The sequence below is a fragment of the Saitoella complicata genome, assembly GCF_001661265.1.
Source record: "Saitoella complicata NRRL Y-17804 unplaced genomic scaffold SAICOscaffold_10, whole genome shotgun sequence".
NCBI lineage: Eukaryota > Fungi > Ascomycota > Saitoellomycetes > Saitoellales > Saitoellaceae > Saitoella > Saitoella complicata.
In genome coordinates, this window is record NW_017567001.1 from 66,270 (window position 1) to 83,327 (window position 17,058).

At 54.0% G+C, this 17,058-nt stretch overlaps 9 protein-coding genes across 9 annotated transcripts in view; 6 read left to right on the plus strand and 3 right to left on the minus strand.

The window, feature by feature from the left end:
- Positions 1–1,858: 1,858 nt before the first annotated feature.
- Positions 1,859–2,182, plus strand: SAICODRAFT_56486 (uncharacterized protein; the record flags this gene model as incomplete). Its single annotated transcript, XM_019169452.1, has 1 exon — positions 1,859–2,182. A coding segment is annotated over one exon (324 nt), but the record flags the coding sequence as incomplete, so codon positions are not given.
- Positions 2,183–2,844: 662 nt separating this feature from the next.
- Positions 2,845–3,209, plus strand: SAICODRAFT_30087 (uncharacterized protein). The gene has a single exon (XM_019167585.1). The coding sequence runs from the start codon at positions 2,876–2,878 to the stop codon at positions 3,074–3,076; it is 201 nt and encodes a 66-aa protein (XP_019024449.1). The 5' UTR covers positions 2,845–2,875; the 3' UTR covers positions 3,077–3,209.
- Positions 3,210–3,219: 10 nt separating this feature from the next.
- Positions 3,220–4,469, minus strand: SAICODRAFT_30088 (concanavalin A-like lectin/glucanase). Its single transcript, XM_019167586.1, has one exon. The coding sequence runs from the start codon at positions 4,441–4,443 to the stop codon at positions 3,370–3,372; it is 1,074 nt and encodes a 357-aa protein (XP_019024450.1). The 5' UTR covers positions 4,444–4,469; the 3' UTR covers positions 3,220–3,369.
- A 1,595-nt stretch (positions 4,470–6,064) lies between these two features.
- On the minus strand, positions 6,065–7,151 carry SAICODRAFT_30089 (uncharacterized protein). The gene has a single exon (XM_019167587.1). The coding sequence runs from the start codon at positions 7,132–7,134 to the stop codon at positions 6,136–6,138; it is 999 nt and encodes a 332-aa protein (XP_019024451.1). The 5' UTR covers positions 7,135–7,151; the 3' UTR covers positions 6,065–6,135.
- A 272-nt stretch (positions 7,152–7,423) lies between these two features.
- SAICODRAFT_7063 (uncharacterized protein) lies at positions 7,424–11,749 on the plus strand (the record flags this gene model as incomplete). Its single annotated transcript, XM_019170596.1, has 2 exons — positions 7,424–7,913; positions 7,965–11,749. 2 exons carry the CDS (start codon positions 7,424–7,426, stop codon positions 11,747–11,749), a joined length of 4,275 nt encoding a protein of 1,424 aa, XP_019024452.1.
- Positions 11,707–12,475, plus strand: SAICODRAFT_30091 (uncharacterized protein). The gene is made up of 3 exons (XM_019167588.1): positions 11,707–12,024; positions 12,085–12,396; positions 12,451–12,475. The coding sequence occupies exons 1-3, from the start codon at positions 11,971–11,973 to the stop codon at positions 12,460–12,462; spliced, it is 378 nt and encodes a 125-aa protein (XP_019024453.1). The 5' UTR covers positions 11,707–11,970; the 3' UTR covers positions 12,463–12,475.
- A 1,947-nt stretch (positions 12,476–14,422) lies between these two features.
- Positions 14,423–15,008, minus strand: SAICODRAFT_18841 (uncharacterized protein; the record flags this gene model as incomplete). The annotated part of the gene is made up of 2 exons (XM_019166016.1): positions 14,423–14,752; positions 14,810–15,008. Coding segments are annotated over 2 exons (528 nt in total), but the record flags the coding sequence as incomplete, so codon positions are not given.
- Positions 15,009–15,344: 336 nt separating this feature from the next.
- On the plus strand, positions 15,345–16,380 carry SAICODRAFT_79576 (RraA-like protein). Its single transcript, XM_019171161.1, has 5 exons — positions 15,345–15,411; positions 15,465–15,587; positions 15,645–15,698; positions 15,752–16,095; positions 16,149–16,380. The coding sequence occupies exons 1-5, from the start codon at positions 15,370–15,372 to the stop codon at positions 16,267–16,269; spliced, it is 684 nt and encodes a 227-aa protein (XP_019024455.1). The 5' UTR covers positions 15,345–15,369; the 3' UTR covers positions 16,270–16,380.
- A 114-nt stretch (positions 16,381–16,494) lies between these two features.
- The window catches only part of SAICODRAFT_65409 (ubiquitin), a gene marked incomplete at its 3' end in the record, with an annotated part of 1,656 nt that continues 1,092 nt past the window's right edge, over positions 16,495–17,058 (plus strand). The window contains exons 1-3 of the mRNA XM_019170142.1: positions 16,495–16,670; positions 16,763–16,901; positions 16,964–17,025. Of these exons, the coding sequence (XP_019024456.1) occupies positions 16,665–16,670; positions 16,763–16,901; positions 16,964–17,025 (207 nt within the window). The 5' untranslated portion in view covers positions 16,495–16,664. The remainder of the gene's footprint in view (positions 16,671–16,762; positions 16,902–16,963; positions 17,026–17,058) is intronic.

A 17,058-nucleotide genomic window follows, 5' to 3' on the forward strand; every position in this document is an offset into this window, starting at 1 on the left:
ACCTCTGGTTCTGCTGGCCGTCTCCAACGCCGTCACCTTGTTCGATATCGGCGGCGTTGTCGAGAAGAGGCGCAGTGTCGACGTCGGTGGAAGAACGGATCTGGTCCTGCTGTCCGTGGGCTCTATCGAAGAAGACACCGGTCTCCCTCAGGACGTGGCGAAGCTCGACGAGCTCGACATAACGCTTCTCCAAAGTCTCAGTAGACTCATTGAGATGCTTCAAGCGTTGCTCATACTGAGACGTCTTCTCAGACAACTGATCGATTTCATTGGAAGAAGGGGCACGAGTGTTAACAGCACCCTGAGGCACCGCCTTGACCTGAATGCCGTACTTCTCGCACTGAGCCCCAAAGTAACGAAGCTGACGCTCCATCTCATCAACATTTCGGATCTCCTTGACGAACGAACGCTGGAAGGCGGAGACCTCAGAGTTGAGGTCACGGAATTGGATAGTGCCAAGCTCACCGAGGGCAGATACGGCGGGACGGGAGAGTTCTGATGGAAGGTAGAGTTGCACCAAGGAGACGGGCTCCGAACGGAAGAGCGTCCGGTGCGGCATCTTTGATGAAGATGCTTCTCGATGGGATTGGAATGGTTTTGGTGGTGAGTTGCGTAGGGCTTGCGCTGGCAGCCGCCGAGTGACGTGTGGTGGGTCACGTGCCGAGGCGAGTCGATACCGTGAGCTTGTCAGCCCATGGCCAGGCCAGGTCTGACAGGAGAAGGCAGATCGTTAACTTCCGCCGGCCTTCCTGGGCTGTAAATGTGAACCTTTGTATTTGTCTCACGCCCGTTATCTACTATCTACCCTTCGAGGGGCTTAAGCACGATATACCAGGTCGGTTTCGGAGCACAAATGAACAGCTGCGTCAAAAACGACTTTGAAATTGGACGGGGTTCGAAACACTTGGCTTATCGTGGCGCGACGTAACGGCGGCGCCTTGAGCCCGGGCAATTTGCGGGAAGAGCTTCACACTCGAGCCGCCTGTTCATCGACGGCCTGGTAACGCTGGCGAACCGTGCATGATGTCTATGGGACGGGAAGTCGCACTGATCCACCGCGGCTCGGCTGCGCTTTTGAGCGAGTTGGAAGCGGTGGGGCCCACGGAGAGTACGGAGAGTACCCTGCGAGGTTTCATGCCCGCAACAAGGTGAACGTTGGAACAACCCGCACCGAACGTGTCTCCAGTCCGCGACACCAACAGCACAGACGCCGAAAGGATAACAGCGTACTACGACCTCGCATCGGTCCTTTCTCCTTATTTTCGAGACGAATTCAACGGCCTTCGGTTTCTCCGACTCAAAGGCACCCTGCGGCACTCACTGCAGGCGCGCAATCTCAGGGAAATGAAGGGCATACAAGGGTACCCCGGTACACCACACTTTATGGGAAAGTCAAGCTGTTGCCGTCATGAAACAGGGGAACCAAGCGGATTTTCGCCCTTATAGTCCAACATCCTCCCATCCTCCTCCTCCACTTGGGATGAAGTCATCGCTTCGACCTCTTCGCCTATCCAACGTCGTCAAAGCGCTCCTCTCAGCTCGTCTATCAAGAGCACAGTCCGCCAGCATACAACCGGTCGCTGTTCATAGCACTACTTTACTATCCATCAATTCGCCACCTCAAAGTCGAGGCAGGCCTCAGCGTATCATCTCATCTCGTCCATCAATAACATCAACACCCTGAAAGATGGCCTCAACTCCGGACTCTATGTCTTCTTTGGTCTCCGCTGCCGACTACGTGAGCAGGCCTCGCCACCGCAAAGCTACGGATGCCAACATGGACATTGGAGAGCTCGTTCAGCACAGCGAGGAAAGGAGTTCGTCTCCTGATGATCATGATGAGGAGGAGGAGGAGGAGATGTACGACGGAAAGCCATATCCTTGTACATGGGAGAAGTGTGACAAGGAATTCAACCGCCGGTCCGATCTCATTCGCCACTACCGCATTCACACCCAAGAACGTCCCTATGCATGTCCCTGGAAGGACTGCGGTCGTGACTTCATACAACGATCCGCTCTCACCGTTCATCTTCGCGTCCACACTGGTGAGCGTCCTCACGCTTGCCAATGGCTCGGTTGTGGTAGGACCTTTGCAGACTCGTCTTCATTGTCTCGCCACAAGCGGATCCACACTGGTAGCCGACCTTATGCCTGCGAATGGGAGGGCTGTGAGAAGAGCTTCTGCCGCAAGACTACCTTGACGAAACACATCCGCCGTTGTCATACCGAGCCTGACATTGCTCTTCTAACACCGCTCAAGGGTTCTGCTCAGAAGTCTGCTCTTGTCCGCGATCACATGGCTCGTTCCGCTGCTGGTCAGCACAAGTTCAGAATCAAGAAGGAAAGGTCCCTTCGTGGCAGCAGACCCGGTTCGAGTTACACCAATTCGGTTGAGGAAGAAGAGGACGTGGAGGAGCAAATCAAGCACTTGTCCCCGGAGGAGAAAGCTGCCATCCACCGCAAAAGATACTTGGAAGCCAAGGCTTGCCACGAGGAAGAGCAGAGGAGGGATGCCCGCGCCTACTCCTCTCCTCACCCAACTCGCGTGGTGAGGCAAGACACCCAAAGCCCTTTCGTCGCTCAGGAGCGTGTCACTCACATCAACACTCCCTACTCGTACAACCACAACGGGGTGAACAGTAACACGCCGATGCAACCCAACCCAGTCAGCGCTACTCGCTACTCGCCCTACGCTTCTCAAGGGCCCTTCCGCCCTCCGCCGCCTTACCCGCAGAGCGGATCATATCTCATGACTCCTCCCGTCCAATCCTACGACAACGCTGGTCCTCCTGGCATGTATCAGCCACGTCCCCTCCTTCCTCCTCCCATCCAGTTGCAGGTGCCGCCGCCGGTTCCGGGTCAGCAGCGGGCACAGATGGGATTTACCTTTCCGGCCAATTTCTCGACGCAGCCTCCGAACAACCCGAGCAGGGCGTTGTACGCGTTGGCACAGGCTGCCGTTCCGAGTCCCGCCATGGAGCCTGTTCACTGGAAGCCGCTTGAGAGGATGACGAGCACCAGTGGTCAGAGGGGGCCGAGTCATTTGCCGGGACAGGGTCTCGGTATTAGCTTCTAGATGAGATTCAAGACGAGATTCAATATAAGAACGTTTCTGGTTAGATGTTATTGAAAGGTTGCCTGCTGGATATTTTTCTTTTGTTTCGTTGTTCTTTTGGGTTTATCACATCATATCTTAGGACGCTTTGCTTAGGATTGCAATTGGGTAATACGCGATGCTTTTGATTCATTACAAGTTCTCACAGTAATCGTACAGTACTAAGGAATACTCATCACACCGATAGAAGCTGCCCAAAGTCCTTGGGGCACACCCTTCGTTTCCTCACTTCTCGCGCCCTTTTCGCCTGAGCCTCAGTTGCCGACCCACAAGCGTCCGTTGTCAGTAATCTCAGGACCATCCCAGACAAGAGGAACACTGGTGTCATACGGCCTCTCAGGCCAAGCATTGTCCAAACCGTCCCAGACGGTAACATCGCTGTACTGCGCCGATCCATTCTTCACCATCAATCCGATCTCATTACTGTCCTGGAGGTAAGGATAAATCCTCGTAGTCAACGCCAACACATCATTCGCAAAAATCTCAAGGATACTGTTATCCACGAAGATACGAAGGTCCAACTTCTCGCGTTCACCGTTGATCTCCCAGAGACGGAACTTGGTCTGGATGGTGGTGTTGGTGATGTAGGGACTGTAAATGGAGGACTGGTCGCGGTCAACGTAGAGGTATTCTTCGGCGGCATCGTACCAGATGGACGTGTACTCACAGAAACCGGACTGGGATTTGCGGAGGACGACGCCGGCAGCGGCGGAGGGGTCCTTGGAGAAGTCAATGCTAAGCTGCATCTCGTAGTTCTTGGTGACGGCGCTGTAAAGGGACTTGTATCCGAAGCCATCGTCAACGAAATCGGCAACGGCACAGACAGCCTGAGCAGGGATCGTGGAGCAGACCGAGGTGTTGCGCAACGACTCGAGCCCGGAGATGGGCCTCTGACCAAGGGTCTCGACAGTGTAGGATCCGTTGGACTCCTTCTCGTAAGTCCAAGCAGCCCTCTCCTCGACTTCAGAGGCAAGGTTGGTGACACCAGTGATAGTCTTCACGAATAGCTCACGGGGGAGAACGAGCGCACCTTGCCAGCCCTGAGCGAGGATTCCGTAGTTGTTCAAGTCTTCCGGCGTCCATGCCATCATGACTCGTCTGTTCTCCTTGGTGTCCCAGAAGCTGTTCTGGGCGTAGGAGTTACCATTGTCGACGATACCAACGGCGCTAGTATCCATAATAGCACTACCATTGCTGCTCTTCGACATGGATCCAGTAGCAAACAAAGCGTAGTTACCATTTCCAGGCTCACGACCTCCCTGGGTACCGAAAGTGCTGAAGAAATGAGTCTGGTTGCTCTCATCCCGAAGCGTGAACAAACCACCCATCTCGAAATTGACACCCCAGCTACCTGACCACTCCTCGTTCCAAGTAGTGTTGGCTTCGGGGTAGAGGAAGGGACCCAACCAACTCCATGAGGTAAGGTTGGAGTCGTCGGCCTTGTAGAGACTGAGCCTGGGGCCAACTTGCTGGATACCTCCGGCAATGGGGCAATAGACCTGCTCCGGGTCATCGCCGATGATGGCGGCAAGGGCAGGATCACGGAAGAGGAGGGGATCACGCCATCCGGTGATGTTCCAGCCATCGGGCTCACGAGGGATGACGGGGTTGTATTCGTCAACCTTAATCCAGGTCACACCGTTGTCGGGAGTATAGGCGAGCGACTGAGACTCGACACCAGAGTTGTTCGCCTGAGCCCAGTTGGTGGCATTGGTCACACTGGTGTACATGCTGGTAATGTATCCCATGTATCCATTCTCGATAGCACCTCCGGAGAACACACCCTTGCTGTCATACTCGGTAGACGGACCCAACATGAGCGGGTTGTACGGGTCTCCAATATCGTAGTAATGAACGAGATCAGGCGAGAAAGCGTGGGCATCAGAGATGTTTCCCCAGTTGACATGGGCATGGTGGTACTGATAGCCAACATGGTACATCCCACGGGTCTCATCGTAGTACAACGAGACCGGGTCGTTCTGCCATGAGTTCGGCGCCTGAGCGTGAAACTTGGGACGCCAGGTATGGAACTCGGAGTTGTTGGCGGCGACGGTGAGGTTGGGAATCACACCGCCGGTGGTGATGAAAGCTTGACAAGTTGGAGAGTCGGGCCTGCTGCATCTCCCGGCGGAGACTGTACCGAGGAACCCGGCGATGAGGGTAATCGAGGCGAACATTGCTGTGGTATTGGCTGGGGATTAGTCGGTAAGAAGGGACATCCCTCGGTCTTTATAGCCTCGAACTGACCGGATCAGAACTCACTGACCATAACCAAAAGTGGGGTAGGTAGCATGCCTAGCCGGCCGTCTAACAATGCCCACGCTCGTCTCATACAAGCAGGGATCCTTAAACCGGGTCCATGGGCCAACCTTTCTCTTCCGTCAGTGGGCGCTGATCAGTGTGGGACCCCCATGGAGACCCCGCGGAAAGCCACATGTCCTCCATTGAGATGAGGTCCCGGCAGAGGCCCGAGGCCTGACAGATCACAGCACTCCTCGAAGCTTCAAGGCAGAAGGAAGAGTATCAAACTATCAATTGCCATTGGAAATCATTCTTCGCACCTTGAATGCGAAGCAAAAGAGCCGACAAGACCTTCAAGCTCGAGGTGAACAGCAAGACCAGCCGACGCCCGCAGACCGAGAACGCCCCGGCCCTCCAGCCATGTCGCTTCTGCCATCTCCAAATGTTCAAGGATGACGTGTAATTTCGGGAAAATGGTCCTTAAAATCCGGACAAGGCGCCGAACTTCACAGATGATTGGGTGTCGGTGTGTTTTCGGTCGTGGGGGGTGGATCAGGGTTGATTTCCGGAGACCTCGAAATGTGGGGTGACCTGGGGAAAGGCCTGAGATCGCGGAAAGTGATTCGTAAGAGAGATTTGCCGAAGGAATGTTCTGATTACGATCACAGATGATACCTGAGGACTAACACTCCCGGATTCTGAGGTCGACGGTAGAAATGCAACTGACGTATATTTTGTCGTAAATCACCAAAAAATGCCCATTCTCTACACCTCATCCTCTACTCCGCAAACTTGAAACTTCTAGTAACCATATCAATCTTTCCACCCTTGAAGCTACCCCTCTTCTTCTTGTTTTTCTCAGCGGTAAACCTCTTTCCTCTCGTCACCAACAAATCCTTGCTCGCCCGTGCTCCGTACGTAGCCTCATCGAATGCATGTGCGACCTCGTACGAGTTGTCCTTCAAGGAATCATCGGCGTAAGAGATCTCGTCCATCTTGATGCGGGAGAAGCGCTCTCCGGGTTGCTTGGTGCCGGGAGGTAGCTTGACGGGGACGTCGAGCTTGACCCGCTTTGCAGGTTTCTGGTCCTCGGTCTTCTCGTCCTTCTCGGATTCTGAGGAGGAGTCGGAGTCTGATGATGAATCTGACGAAGAAGAGCTGTTGGAGCTGGAGGAAGAAGACGAAGAGGAGGCGGAGGATGAAGATGAGGAGGATGCAGGTGAGGAGGATGAGGAGGCGTTGCTGCTGCTGCTGCTGTCTGAGTCATTGTCAGGTTCCGAGGAAGAGGAGGTGACAGCTGGTGTCGAGCTGTCACTGACGTCGCTGTCGCTGTCAGAGTCGGAAGCATCGGAGCTGGAGTCAGAAGAAGAAGAGCCGGAGGAGGAGGAGGAGGAGTCGGAGTCAGAGTCGGAGTCGGAGTCAGAATCCGAATCACTGCTCTCAGAATCACTCTCATCCCCAGAATCCGAATCGCTCTCGGAGTTCTTCGCCGTAGTAGCCGCAGTAGACTCGGCCTTCGCGTCGGTCATTTCCTCATCACTGTCGCTAGAGCTGTCGTCGCTCGAACTGGACTCATCCTTCTTCAATGTAGTGCTGGAATCGGCGTCAGACTCAGCAGTCTTGGCCTTGTAATCCGTCCATGCCTGGATAAGTGCGTCGGCGTCGGTGGAGGTAAGGTCGCCGGATGCTTCCTTCGCGAGAGCCTTTGCGGTCTTAGGGAGTGAGTTGGACTCGAGGAATGCGTGGATCGCAGAGAGAAGGTCGGCAGGGAAAGTCATCTTGGCCGGAATTGACATTTGGAGGATTTGGAGGTTTCCGCGTTATCGCCGCCAGATAAAAAGTTGGGCTTGGCACGTGCAAACCTTAACCGGAGTGCTGGGAAGAGAATACACAGAATCTGCCTGACCTTTCTGCTCAATTTGCCCAAGTTGTCTCCAGAAACATACCCATTTGCGACGGGCTGGGAGAACTGCCGGGGTTGCTGTGTACACCCGCGCTGGGCAGGGTCCCACGTATGTCATCAACAACTCAGAAGCATACAAACATTGTAAAGGCTCAACTAACCGCATGTCCGTCGCATCTCGTTCAGGAGACGAGGCAAAAGAGAGGATCAAGCGGTCACTATTCGCCGCACGATCCGAGGATGGCGAGGCTCTGGAGAGCTACATCCTTCATGTCAAAATCACCGAGGATGTCTACTACCCATCAACCCCGGCACCGCCTGGCTCAGATCCAGCGAATCGCAAAGTCAGATATATCGTCGTCGCAGTTCGACGTTCCGGCCGAGTTCTGATGCACAAGGCCCGAGAGAACTCCAATGGGACGTTCAGTGTCGGCAAGACATGGAACTTGGATGAGCTGAAGAAGATCGAGGATGGTCCAGGACCACAAGCCGAAATGGGCCCAGCATTCACAATAACTATGCAGAAACCATACTACTGGGTTGCTGATTCCAGGAGAGAAAAGATGAACTTCGTGCATGGGTTGGTGAAGGTGTTTAGGAAGTACACTGGAGGGAAGTCTCCGGACATGGTGGGATTCAATGACGATGTCGGAGGTAGGCAAGGTGCATCTCTCTTCCCGGAGCCATGCTAATATCTCCCTATAGTATCCTCAGCAACGCGGCAACCCAAACAGCAGACCTTGCCAACTTCAGCACTTCCACCACAGAGTCAACAGGCTCCTGTACGCACACAGGCCACTGCGCCATTACAGCCAACACAGCCATTACAAAGTTCCCGTCCGCCACGGCCACAAGTACAGATTCCGGTTACCTCATCTCGCTTCTACGAGGAGCCTGCTCAGCTGTCGGCTACATCCGCGACTTCGGTACAACCACCGCCGATGTCAGCAAAGAGCGAGTTACGAGCTCAATTCTCGCCTCAGCCTCAGCAGCAGGACTTTTCAAGAGCACCACAGTCTCCGTCTGCATCGACAATCGCAAGTGTTGCGACCAGCATCACGAGACCGTACGAAGTGCCACCTCCCAGACAGCAGCCGCCAAGGCAAGAGTTGGGTTACGTTGATTCGGCATCTACGACTTCAGCTACTTCATCGATTCTCACACCACTCGGCTACGTGGACTCTGCTAGAACACCTTCATCTCAAGCTGCTCCCGCGCGTACTCCGACATCACCGAATGCTCCAGGACCTACAACTGTTCGCGAAGTCAACACCACCCACCCAGATTACTTTAACACTCGACCACTCCAGCCTCATGCTGAGACGCAACCATTGCGTCCACCTGCTCAATCACCAGAAGGCCGATTGCAACGCCTTGCGCAGCAGCCTATGATGACACCACCGGTAGAGGTTGCTACGCCTCCTGCAGAGCAGCCCGAACCGCCTGCTCGGCAACCACCAGCTACCGCAGCCCCGGGAAGGATGTTGTCGGAAACGATTAGAAAGATTTCGGACCATCAGGCTAGGCCGCCTATTGATACAGCGGAATTAGCACCTGCAGCTCGACCAGAAGCTCCTTGGCAGCTTTCTGCTAGGGAGTTACGAGGTTTCGGTCCTCCGACTACTGCTCCGTTACAGGCAATGAAACCTATGATCGATGCTGCTGAGCCGGCGCGCGAGACGATACCTGTAGTCACGCAGAATGACCTTCCTAGGCAGCAAAGTGTTCCCAATATCGAAGAAGACAGGGCACGACCGCAAGTTGCTCCGCGTGCCCAGACGGTCTATCGTGATTATGCAGAGGCGGATGGTCAATTCGGTGCATATCAGCTTCCTCAGTCGGCAGCTCAACCTCAACAGCAGCACCGACCTATGACCGACGTTGTGGACCGCGACATGGGCGAATCACCTGGTGCGTCGAGTTCGCGTTTGGCCGGTGCTACGGGTACCCCTCAACTACCTGTCACGCCACGGAAGCTTGATGACGTTCGTGAGGAGGAGCCGGAGCCGGAGAAGCTTGCAAGTCCCATCGTGATGCCAAGCCCAGTGAAGCCGCTGCAGTCAGACAATACATTCATGCCTCCTGTGCTCGTTGCGGAGCAGCCTCCCCAGGAAGAACGACCGTTCACGCCTCCTCCGCGGAAATCATCGCCCATGCGGTCAAGATCGCCAAACAAGCGACGGAACCGCAGCTCGGTCACGTCGCTTGCGTCTTTTCAGTCTAGGCGACGGTCTTACATCCAGGTGTCTGAGAACAACGCTACGGATGGCTTGAATGAAGTAGAGAAGGTATTGGAGGACTTTGATTGGACTGCACTTGGTAATGCGGACCGGTTGGAGGAAACGTTGCGCGATGAATTGGCGGCTATCGAAGCTGCGAACAACCATGCTATTGTAGAAGGAGATGAGCGGATGTCTGACTTGCTTGCCAAGATTGACAAATCGGTCCTCGAGTGTGAGAATATGGATGCCATGCTTACGCTGTATGCCTTTGAGCTGAATACCCTCGCTGATGACATCGCGTACATCGAAAGTCAGAGCCGTGGTTTGCAGGTCTTCACAGCCAACCAGCGTGCTTTACAGTCAGAACTTCACAATCTTCTTGAGACAATTGTGATAAGACCCGAGCAGCTCGAATCACTGCAAAGTGCTTCTCTAGAGTCACCTCAAGGCCTCGCCACCGTCGAGAAGAACCTCGTGCCGCTGTACCAGGCGCTAAGGACTATGTCTACTCAAGCAGATGCTGTGAAGGCTGGTATGGGCGGGATGGGTGCAGTACAAGAGCGCCGTCAAGACTACGTTGCTGCAAGTGAGGAGTTCTTGCGACGTCTCACTCAGTTCATGATCATGAAATTCCAAGCTGGTGTCATCACCTACGTTCGTCCCAAGGACAAGTCTTCAAGGCAAAGGAAACCACAACTGTTGAGTCATGACGAAGCCTACACCCATCTTTATCGTTATGCTCCTCTGATGCTCTACGCGAAGGAGATTAATGCGCAGAGGTTCGCCGACTTGCAACAGCACTATGTCAAGCCCGTCAAGGCGGCATACTCCACTGACTGTGCCGAGTTCATTGACGCATACCGGACTATGACTCGCAAGGCTACGCAAGATGAGAATGAGATGACATTCACTGGTGCGAGAGAAGCTGCCATGCAGAGTACGGTTGCCACTATGCGTTCTGCTACCCTCAAGCGATCAGGTACTGTGGCTCGTAACCTCCGTGCACCCATTGAGGAAGCGTTGGGTCGTGAAAAGGATCGCGACCAAGAAGGGAAGGTCTATGCCCACGAGGTTATTGCCTCGATGTTTGACGAGATTATGCCAATCCTCATTCAGGAGCAAAACTTCTTGGTGAAGCTCTTCCATCTTTCTTCTGTATCATCAGACAGTTACGCCGATTATGTCGAGCATCAGGCTGGCCGTGAGTTGAACCTGAAGGATCTGAATCAGTTGAAGTCGAAAGACACAGACAGGACCATTGCAAGGGTATTGTCGGACGTTATGGATCAAGCGTTCGGTTTCTTGCGCGACGACATGCGAACATTTGCCGAGTGGTGTACGAACCTGGACAAAATTCAGTGTGTCGGTATCCTCAAAGTGCTTCAGCTACACCTGTCACGCGTGATGGACACCGATCACGAATTCGCGATTGTGTTCCTTATGAAGCTGTGCGAGCGCATTGAGGGTATCCTTGCTAGATTCATCCAAGAGCAGATCAGGGCCATTGAAGAAACCAAGGTGAAGGGCACGAAGCGAAAAGGAGTTGTCCTGTTCTTCAAGGTCTTTCCGGACTTCGCCAATCGTATCGAGACGCAACTTCAAGGCGAGGGCGTACACAACCTGGACATCCGCCTAACCGTTAACGATAACTACGAGAAGATCAACAAGGCAATGTTCGAGTCCCTCAAGCGTATCGCTCGGGAACTTCCTACTGCGACCGGAGGACCCGTTGACCCTGAAGACAAGGAGCAGCTGAACTACGCTGTCACGATGGTCGAGAATATGCATCATTACGTGCAGGCCGTGGATACGCGTGGGATAGATATCCTGGAGGATTACAAGTTTAACGCTCAGTCTTCTTACAAGGAGAACTTGTCGCTGTACATCAGGAGTGTCACCCGACGTCCTCTTGGAATCCTTCTCAACTTTGTCGAAGGCGCAGAGTCTCTGATCCAGGCAAACCCTGCTGAGGACATCTCCGCTCGGGTCGCCTATTCGAAGTCCGCGATCAGAAAGCTTCTCGCTACTTATGATGCGAAGGAAATCCGGAAGGGTGTCGATGCTCTCTACAAGAGAGTTGACAAACACTTTGGAGAAGATGAGGAGGGCTCTACGCAATTGTTCACACTTGTCTGGAAGGCGATCCAGGATGAGTACTTCCGGATCACTGACAGAACGACCACTTTGGTTGCGAGATATCGGGATCCAGCGTTGCAGATGGGATGGGGCAAAGGTGACATTTCTTCGGCGTTTTCAAGGAAACTCTAACATATCCTAGCATTTTAATACATTCATGGTGAACTCTAGTTTTCAGAACAGGGGCGCAGGGCAACCTTCGCGGTCGTTGCAGTTGACGCGATGATGCCACAACGGTTCAGACCCGTACAGCATCCTTACGTCAGGCTCCGCGCTCGCGACATGAAAGACATAAAGCCGGATATCTCCACAGACCGCCCAATCTACCACATACCACACATCAATTGAAGACGATGACTGATCTTAAGCAATTCGCTGCTGAGCAAGCTGATGCCGCCAACGCGAAGGTAAGAAAGCCCGGCCCTGGTCAGCATTGGAATTGTTCTCACGCTCACACTGCTCGGTAGGGCAACTACCAAGCCCCGAAGGAGATGAAAGCGAACCAGAAGGGTACAATCATCGCTGACGAGAGCAACGTTGATGAAAGCGGCGTTGCCAACGTCCCCGGAGCCGACCCTGCGGATGTCAAGGTCGGACGCAGTGGCCTTGGAGCTGGAGGAGGTGATAACCAGAAGATCCCCGTCGAGGAGGGCGGAGGATCTTGGGGACCAGGAGCCGGTCGTGACGTGACTGCGGACGACTTTGAAGGTCACCGTGGTCCTGAGGACAAGGCTAGGGCTCATGCCGCTATGCACGGCGGTGACAACGATGTTCGCAGCGTGAGTAAATCCCTTTCACGGCGTTTCCCTCCGATGAGACTAACATCACTACAGAACCTCCGTTGAGCAACAACAGGATATACACACGGCTAGTCACTGTGCGTTAGCAGGAATTGCATGTACGATAGGAATGAGGATGGCATTTTCGCATTATCACTATTATCCTATAACCGACCAAACCCCCGATGTTTTGCGCCAACCCAAAAACTCCTTTGTAGCCCATGATCCAAGTCTGAATATGTCTAATCGTCTTGCTCTCCTTTGAACAAGATTTTCTTGACCACCACCTTACCCGATCTTCCGATCACGGGGGTAAGTGGTTCCTTCGCATCGACTGGATTGCCCATCTCGTCAAGTCGTACCTCCTTGGCGATACAGCCCTTGCCAGGACCCTTCTCCTTAGCCGTCCTTGGGCTACTGTGCATCTTCTCTTCATTGTCCACTTCATCGTCGTCAAGTTGCGGACCCCAACGGATGCGCTTCTTCGAAGGTGTCGGTCGCACGAAGGGCCAGGGCTCATCGTCACCAGGACCCATGGTGAGGCCTTCTTGACCCTTCTTCTCCAAGAGCTTTCTACGCTTTGCACGAGCCTCCACGGCCATCTTATGCTGAGCCTTGGCATTAGGTGACGGCGGCCTAGGCACATCCTTCTTGACAACAACTCGTTCAAAGTCGCAGCGATACAAGCGGTTCTGATGCGTATTCTGCCGCGTCGCTTTCGTGATCTCAGCCGGCGTGAAGTACACCATAGAACGAGCAGGCGTTGACGTCGAAGAGGCAAGAGCACTAGCAGATGCAGTTGGCGCAATTACCGGCGTAGGCAGCCTGGATCTCCGGGAAGGAAGGGATGTGGAATTTGACAACGTCGGAATACCGGATGCCTTTGCTGCTGCAGGAGTGGCAGGTCGCTTGCGTAGAGACCTTTCAGGTGCTGCCACTTCAGGTTCGGAGAGAGCGGCTTTCTTCGCTGACGACGCGGAGACCTTTTTCCGCGATGGAGAACCTAAACCACTCAAACTGGTGGTCACTGGACGCTTCAACGACCGAGGTGACGCGGGCACGTCGGTTGCTGCCGACAAACTAGTGGGAGGGTGCAAAGCAAGCTTTGGTGGAGCAGCGGTTGGGACGGTGCGAACTGGATTCACTCTCCGTGATGGCGAACCCAAGCCAACTTTGCGCGGACTAGGGCTGGGCACTCGTAAGGCACCACTGGAGAGAACGCTCTCTGTCGTGAGAGTCTTCCTCAATGGAGTGGTAGCCTGAGCCGGAGGACGAGCGGCCGAGACACTTGCACTGGGTAATGAGACCGATACCGAAGCGGGTACTACTACACGGCGCGAGCCAGTGAACCCAGGCCCTGGCAACCGAGATCGTGGAGCAACTTCACGCGTTGATCTTAGCAGCGCCGACGGTGCTTGGTCTGCGGAAAGAATCACAGGTGCCTTTGACCCGACAGGTGAAAACACAGTGGCTGGCTGAGCGATCTTACTCCGTGACCGACCAGATCGCTTCGGTCTCAGTGGTTCAAGCGGTTCCCCGGCAGCGGCCTCAGGAGACGGTTCTCTCACCTCGGCGGAGGAGGGAATAGAGGAAGCACTGGATGTCCCTAGGGATGCCATGGTCGACGAGACAGCCGCCCTCTTTTCTGCGTTCTTCGCTTCCCAGCGCGCCAAGAAGCCGGTCAAAATATCCGTAGAAGGTTCTGCCTGTGCTGGTGCGCTAGACACCTCAGCTTGCGGTACGGCAATTGTCCGGCCACGCCATGCCTTCTGGATAGTAACGGCAGCCCTCTGTTGTCTCATCAAACCTCTTCGTACAAAACATCCTCTCCAAAGGGCTTGTATGGTTGTAGCGGCCAGAATCTGCTGCCTCAGCTCATTCGCGGCAAGCTGTGACGCAGCCAGCTCCTGACGAGCGAGATACGCCCGGAAACAGGTCTGAATACGCGTCGCCGCCTGATTTTGTGTCTCTGCATTTTCTTGCATCTCATCCGCTTCGTGCTCCGGCTCCGAGGTAGACTCGGGCAACGTGAATCGCAACGGACTTCCTCGCATGGCAGCCGTAAGATCATCTGTGCGGTCCATGCTTTTCCTCTTTCGTCGCTCCACACTCCCAGGCGCCTCCAAAAAAAGCAATCCAGCTTCCTCATCCCCATCCATACCCATTGCATCTCCTGTGGCTAACTTGGCATCCTCCTCATCCCGTCGCGCCTGCTCCAGGTCATTCTCCACTTCGCGCTGCATCTGCGCATTCTTCGTAGCATATAAGTAACTTTGTCTACGCGATTTTCGTCGTCCATTGCGTGATGCTGAAGGCGCAGGCTCTTTTGGCGGTGCCGTTGGACTTCCGGACGCGTCTTCAACTTCTGGGATCGGCTCAGAACTAAGCAGATTGTTCACTTCGCCCAACACACCTGCAGATCTTCTAAATGCTGCGCGAATCATCGGAGTCTTCGCTTCGTGCATCGGCGTCTTTGCCTCGAAGGTTGCTGACCGTCGCTCGACTGTCGAGGGCGTACCGAAGCTGATTTTCGCGGCGGCGGTGAGAACGGCATTTTCGTTCGCGTAAGTGGGCGACTTGCGCTTTCGTGTTGGAGTCTTGAGGCTGTCCATTAGCTATACTGAACGTCCGTCTTGGTGGTGATGAAGTTCGTATTTGCTGCTCTCTCAGACCGCTGCAATCGCATCGCGCAGGTAAACAAACACCCTGGACGGGTTTGGTCAGGCACGACAACAACTACCCATACCTGAATGGAAATAAGATATAACGACTTCGAAACTTTCTTTTATACCTCATTTCTTGAACGTTTTTGACCCTTTAAATGAGCAAGTCTCTCCTCGAACCCTCTCTGCAATCAACCGCTCCGTGGGTCCGAATTCACCTTCGAAACTCTAAAGTACGCCTATCGGACCCCACATTTCAGAGGTCAGACGACAATTGACCTGATTCACGAACTTTGAGCAGACAGTTACCATGTCTCTTGCGGATAGATTCGCCCAGTACGGAGCTTGTGACGTAAGCGACTCGTCCGTGCGGAATGGATCAGCCCTCTTACAGGGAGTATCTAGGTCTCCGACGCTTTGCTGAAGCTGAAAGTACCGAATGCCGGACTTCTTCCTGATATCGTGATGTTTTCGCCTGAGAGACAAGCAGGCTCAACTAAAATCGTAGGGGAGGCCTACACGGTGAAGGTACTTTTAAGGCTCCCGGAAACCCAGATGTCGAAACGTACTTATATTTCCCGATAGATGGTGTCGAAAGAAGAAACTGATGCGCCGAAGCTGAATATTCCAGGACACTATGTGCGAAATCTTTGATTCGTTCACGTGGACTGTGCTGATGAGGATGCCCTTAGATTGACACGGTACCCGCCAACTCAGTCCTCTTCATCTCAGCTCCTCGCAACCAAGTAAACGCAGCATTCGGTGGCATCATGGGTGCACGAGCCCAGTATCTCGGTGCGGTAGGTGCAGTCATCGATGGACGGATACGAGATGTCTCCGAGCACCAATCACTCGGTTTCCCTGTGTTCTCACGGGGTACCTCTACTATCGGTACTGGAGACCAGTGCAAACCGAGTGAACTTGATGTTCCGCTGTGTTTGAACGCGTCCGGGAGTAACGGAAAGGATGTGTGGATTAACCCCGGAGACGTGATTGTCGCTGATTTGGATGGGGTAGTGTGTTGTCCGAAGGAGAAGTGAGTGTGGCCCATTCCCAAGTCCGCCCATTCATGTACTGACGGGTGTGTAGGGTTGAAGAAGTTCTGGAACTGATGCCGAAGCTTACGGCAGCAGATAATAAGGTGATGGAGGATGTTAAGAATGGAATGAGTGTTGCTGAGGCGTTCAAGAGGCATCGCGGGAAGCTATGAGGACGGATACTGATCGGGCGGCGTTTATTATGGCTCACTACCCCGTTGATAGCTCGACGGTCCAGGCAGATGCTGGTAGCGAAGAAGAATAACAATAACTTTCCTCTACCCCCCCCCGCCCCCAAAGTCCTCCAAAGATGACTTGTACGTCGATCATCTTACTGATACGATACAGCGAGTTCCCAGGTTCGCAAGTCCAGCAGCGGCCCGTACCCCTCCTCGCGGGTCTAGTCAGGGCCAGGAACGAGACTGTTCGATTGTGCGCGGGTGGGTGAGTTACGCGCGCTAGCCCAGTTGATGACGCATCGCCGTATAAGAGCCCCGCTCGCCCTCCGACGGCAACCCTGCTCTCCACTCCCTACCATAACACCCCAACAGACAGTCAATCACATACAATGCAGGTATGGTATATCCATTGAGCTTGATGGACTTCAATTGAGCTCTTGGTCACTTCTGTTTGTTCAGAACGGTCGGCTAACTCGGGTGGCAACAGATCTTCGTCAAGACCCTCACCGGCAAGACCATCACCCTCGAGGTCGAGTCTTCCGACACCATCGACAATGTCAAGTCTAAGATTCAGGACAAGGAGGGTATCCCTCCCGACCAGCAGCGTCTTATCTTCGCTGGAAAGCGTGAGTTTTGCCCCATTGACGCGTTTGTTTTGGCGTGTATGCTAACCTTGGTGGCGACACAGAGCTTGAGGATGGCCGCACCCTCTCCGACTACAACATCCAGAAGGAGTCTACTCTCCACCTTGTGTTGAGGTTGCGTGGTGGTATGCAGATCTTC

Bases quoted from the DNA above. Each gene is read 5' to 3' on its own strand.
- SAICODRAFT_30088 (XM_019167586.1), bottom strand. From the start codon at position 4,443: ATGGGTGGTTTGTTCACGCTTCGGGATGAGAGCAACCAGACTCATTTC.
- SAICODRAFT_30087 (XM_019167585.1), top strand. From the start codon at position 2,876: ATGGGATTTACCTTTCCGGCCAATTTCTCGACGCAGCCTCCGAACAAC.
- SAICODRAFT_30091 (XM_019167588.1), top strand. From the start codon at position 11,971: ATGACTGATCTTAAGCAATTCGCTGCTGAGCAAGCTGATGCCGCCAAC. The intron at 12,025-12,084 runs GTAAGAAAGCCC...ACTGCTCGGTAG, and splicing joins CTGATGCCGCCAACGCGAAG to GGCAACTACCAAGCCCCGAA.
- SAICODRAFT_79576 (XM_019171161.1), top strand. From the start codon at position 15,370: ATGTCTCTTGCGGATAGATTCGCCCAGTACGGAGCTTGTGAC. The intron at 15,588-15,644 runs GTACTTTTAAGG...ATTTCCCGATAG, and splicing joins GGGAGGCCTACACGGTGAAG to ATGGTGTCGAAAGAAGAAAC. The intron at 16,096-16,148 runs GTGAGTGTGGCC...ACGGGTGTGTAG, and splicing joins GTGTGTTGTCCGAAGGAGAA to GGTTGAAGAAGTTCTGGAAC.
- SAICODRAFT_30089 (XM_019167587.1), bottom strand. From the start codon at position 7,134: ATGACTTTCCCTGCCGACCTTCTCTCTGCGATCCACGCATTCCTCGAG.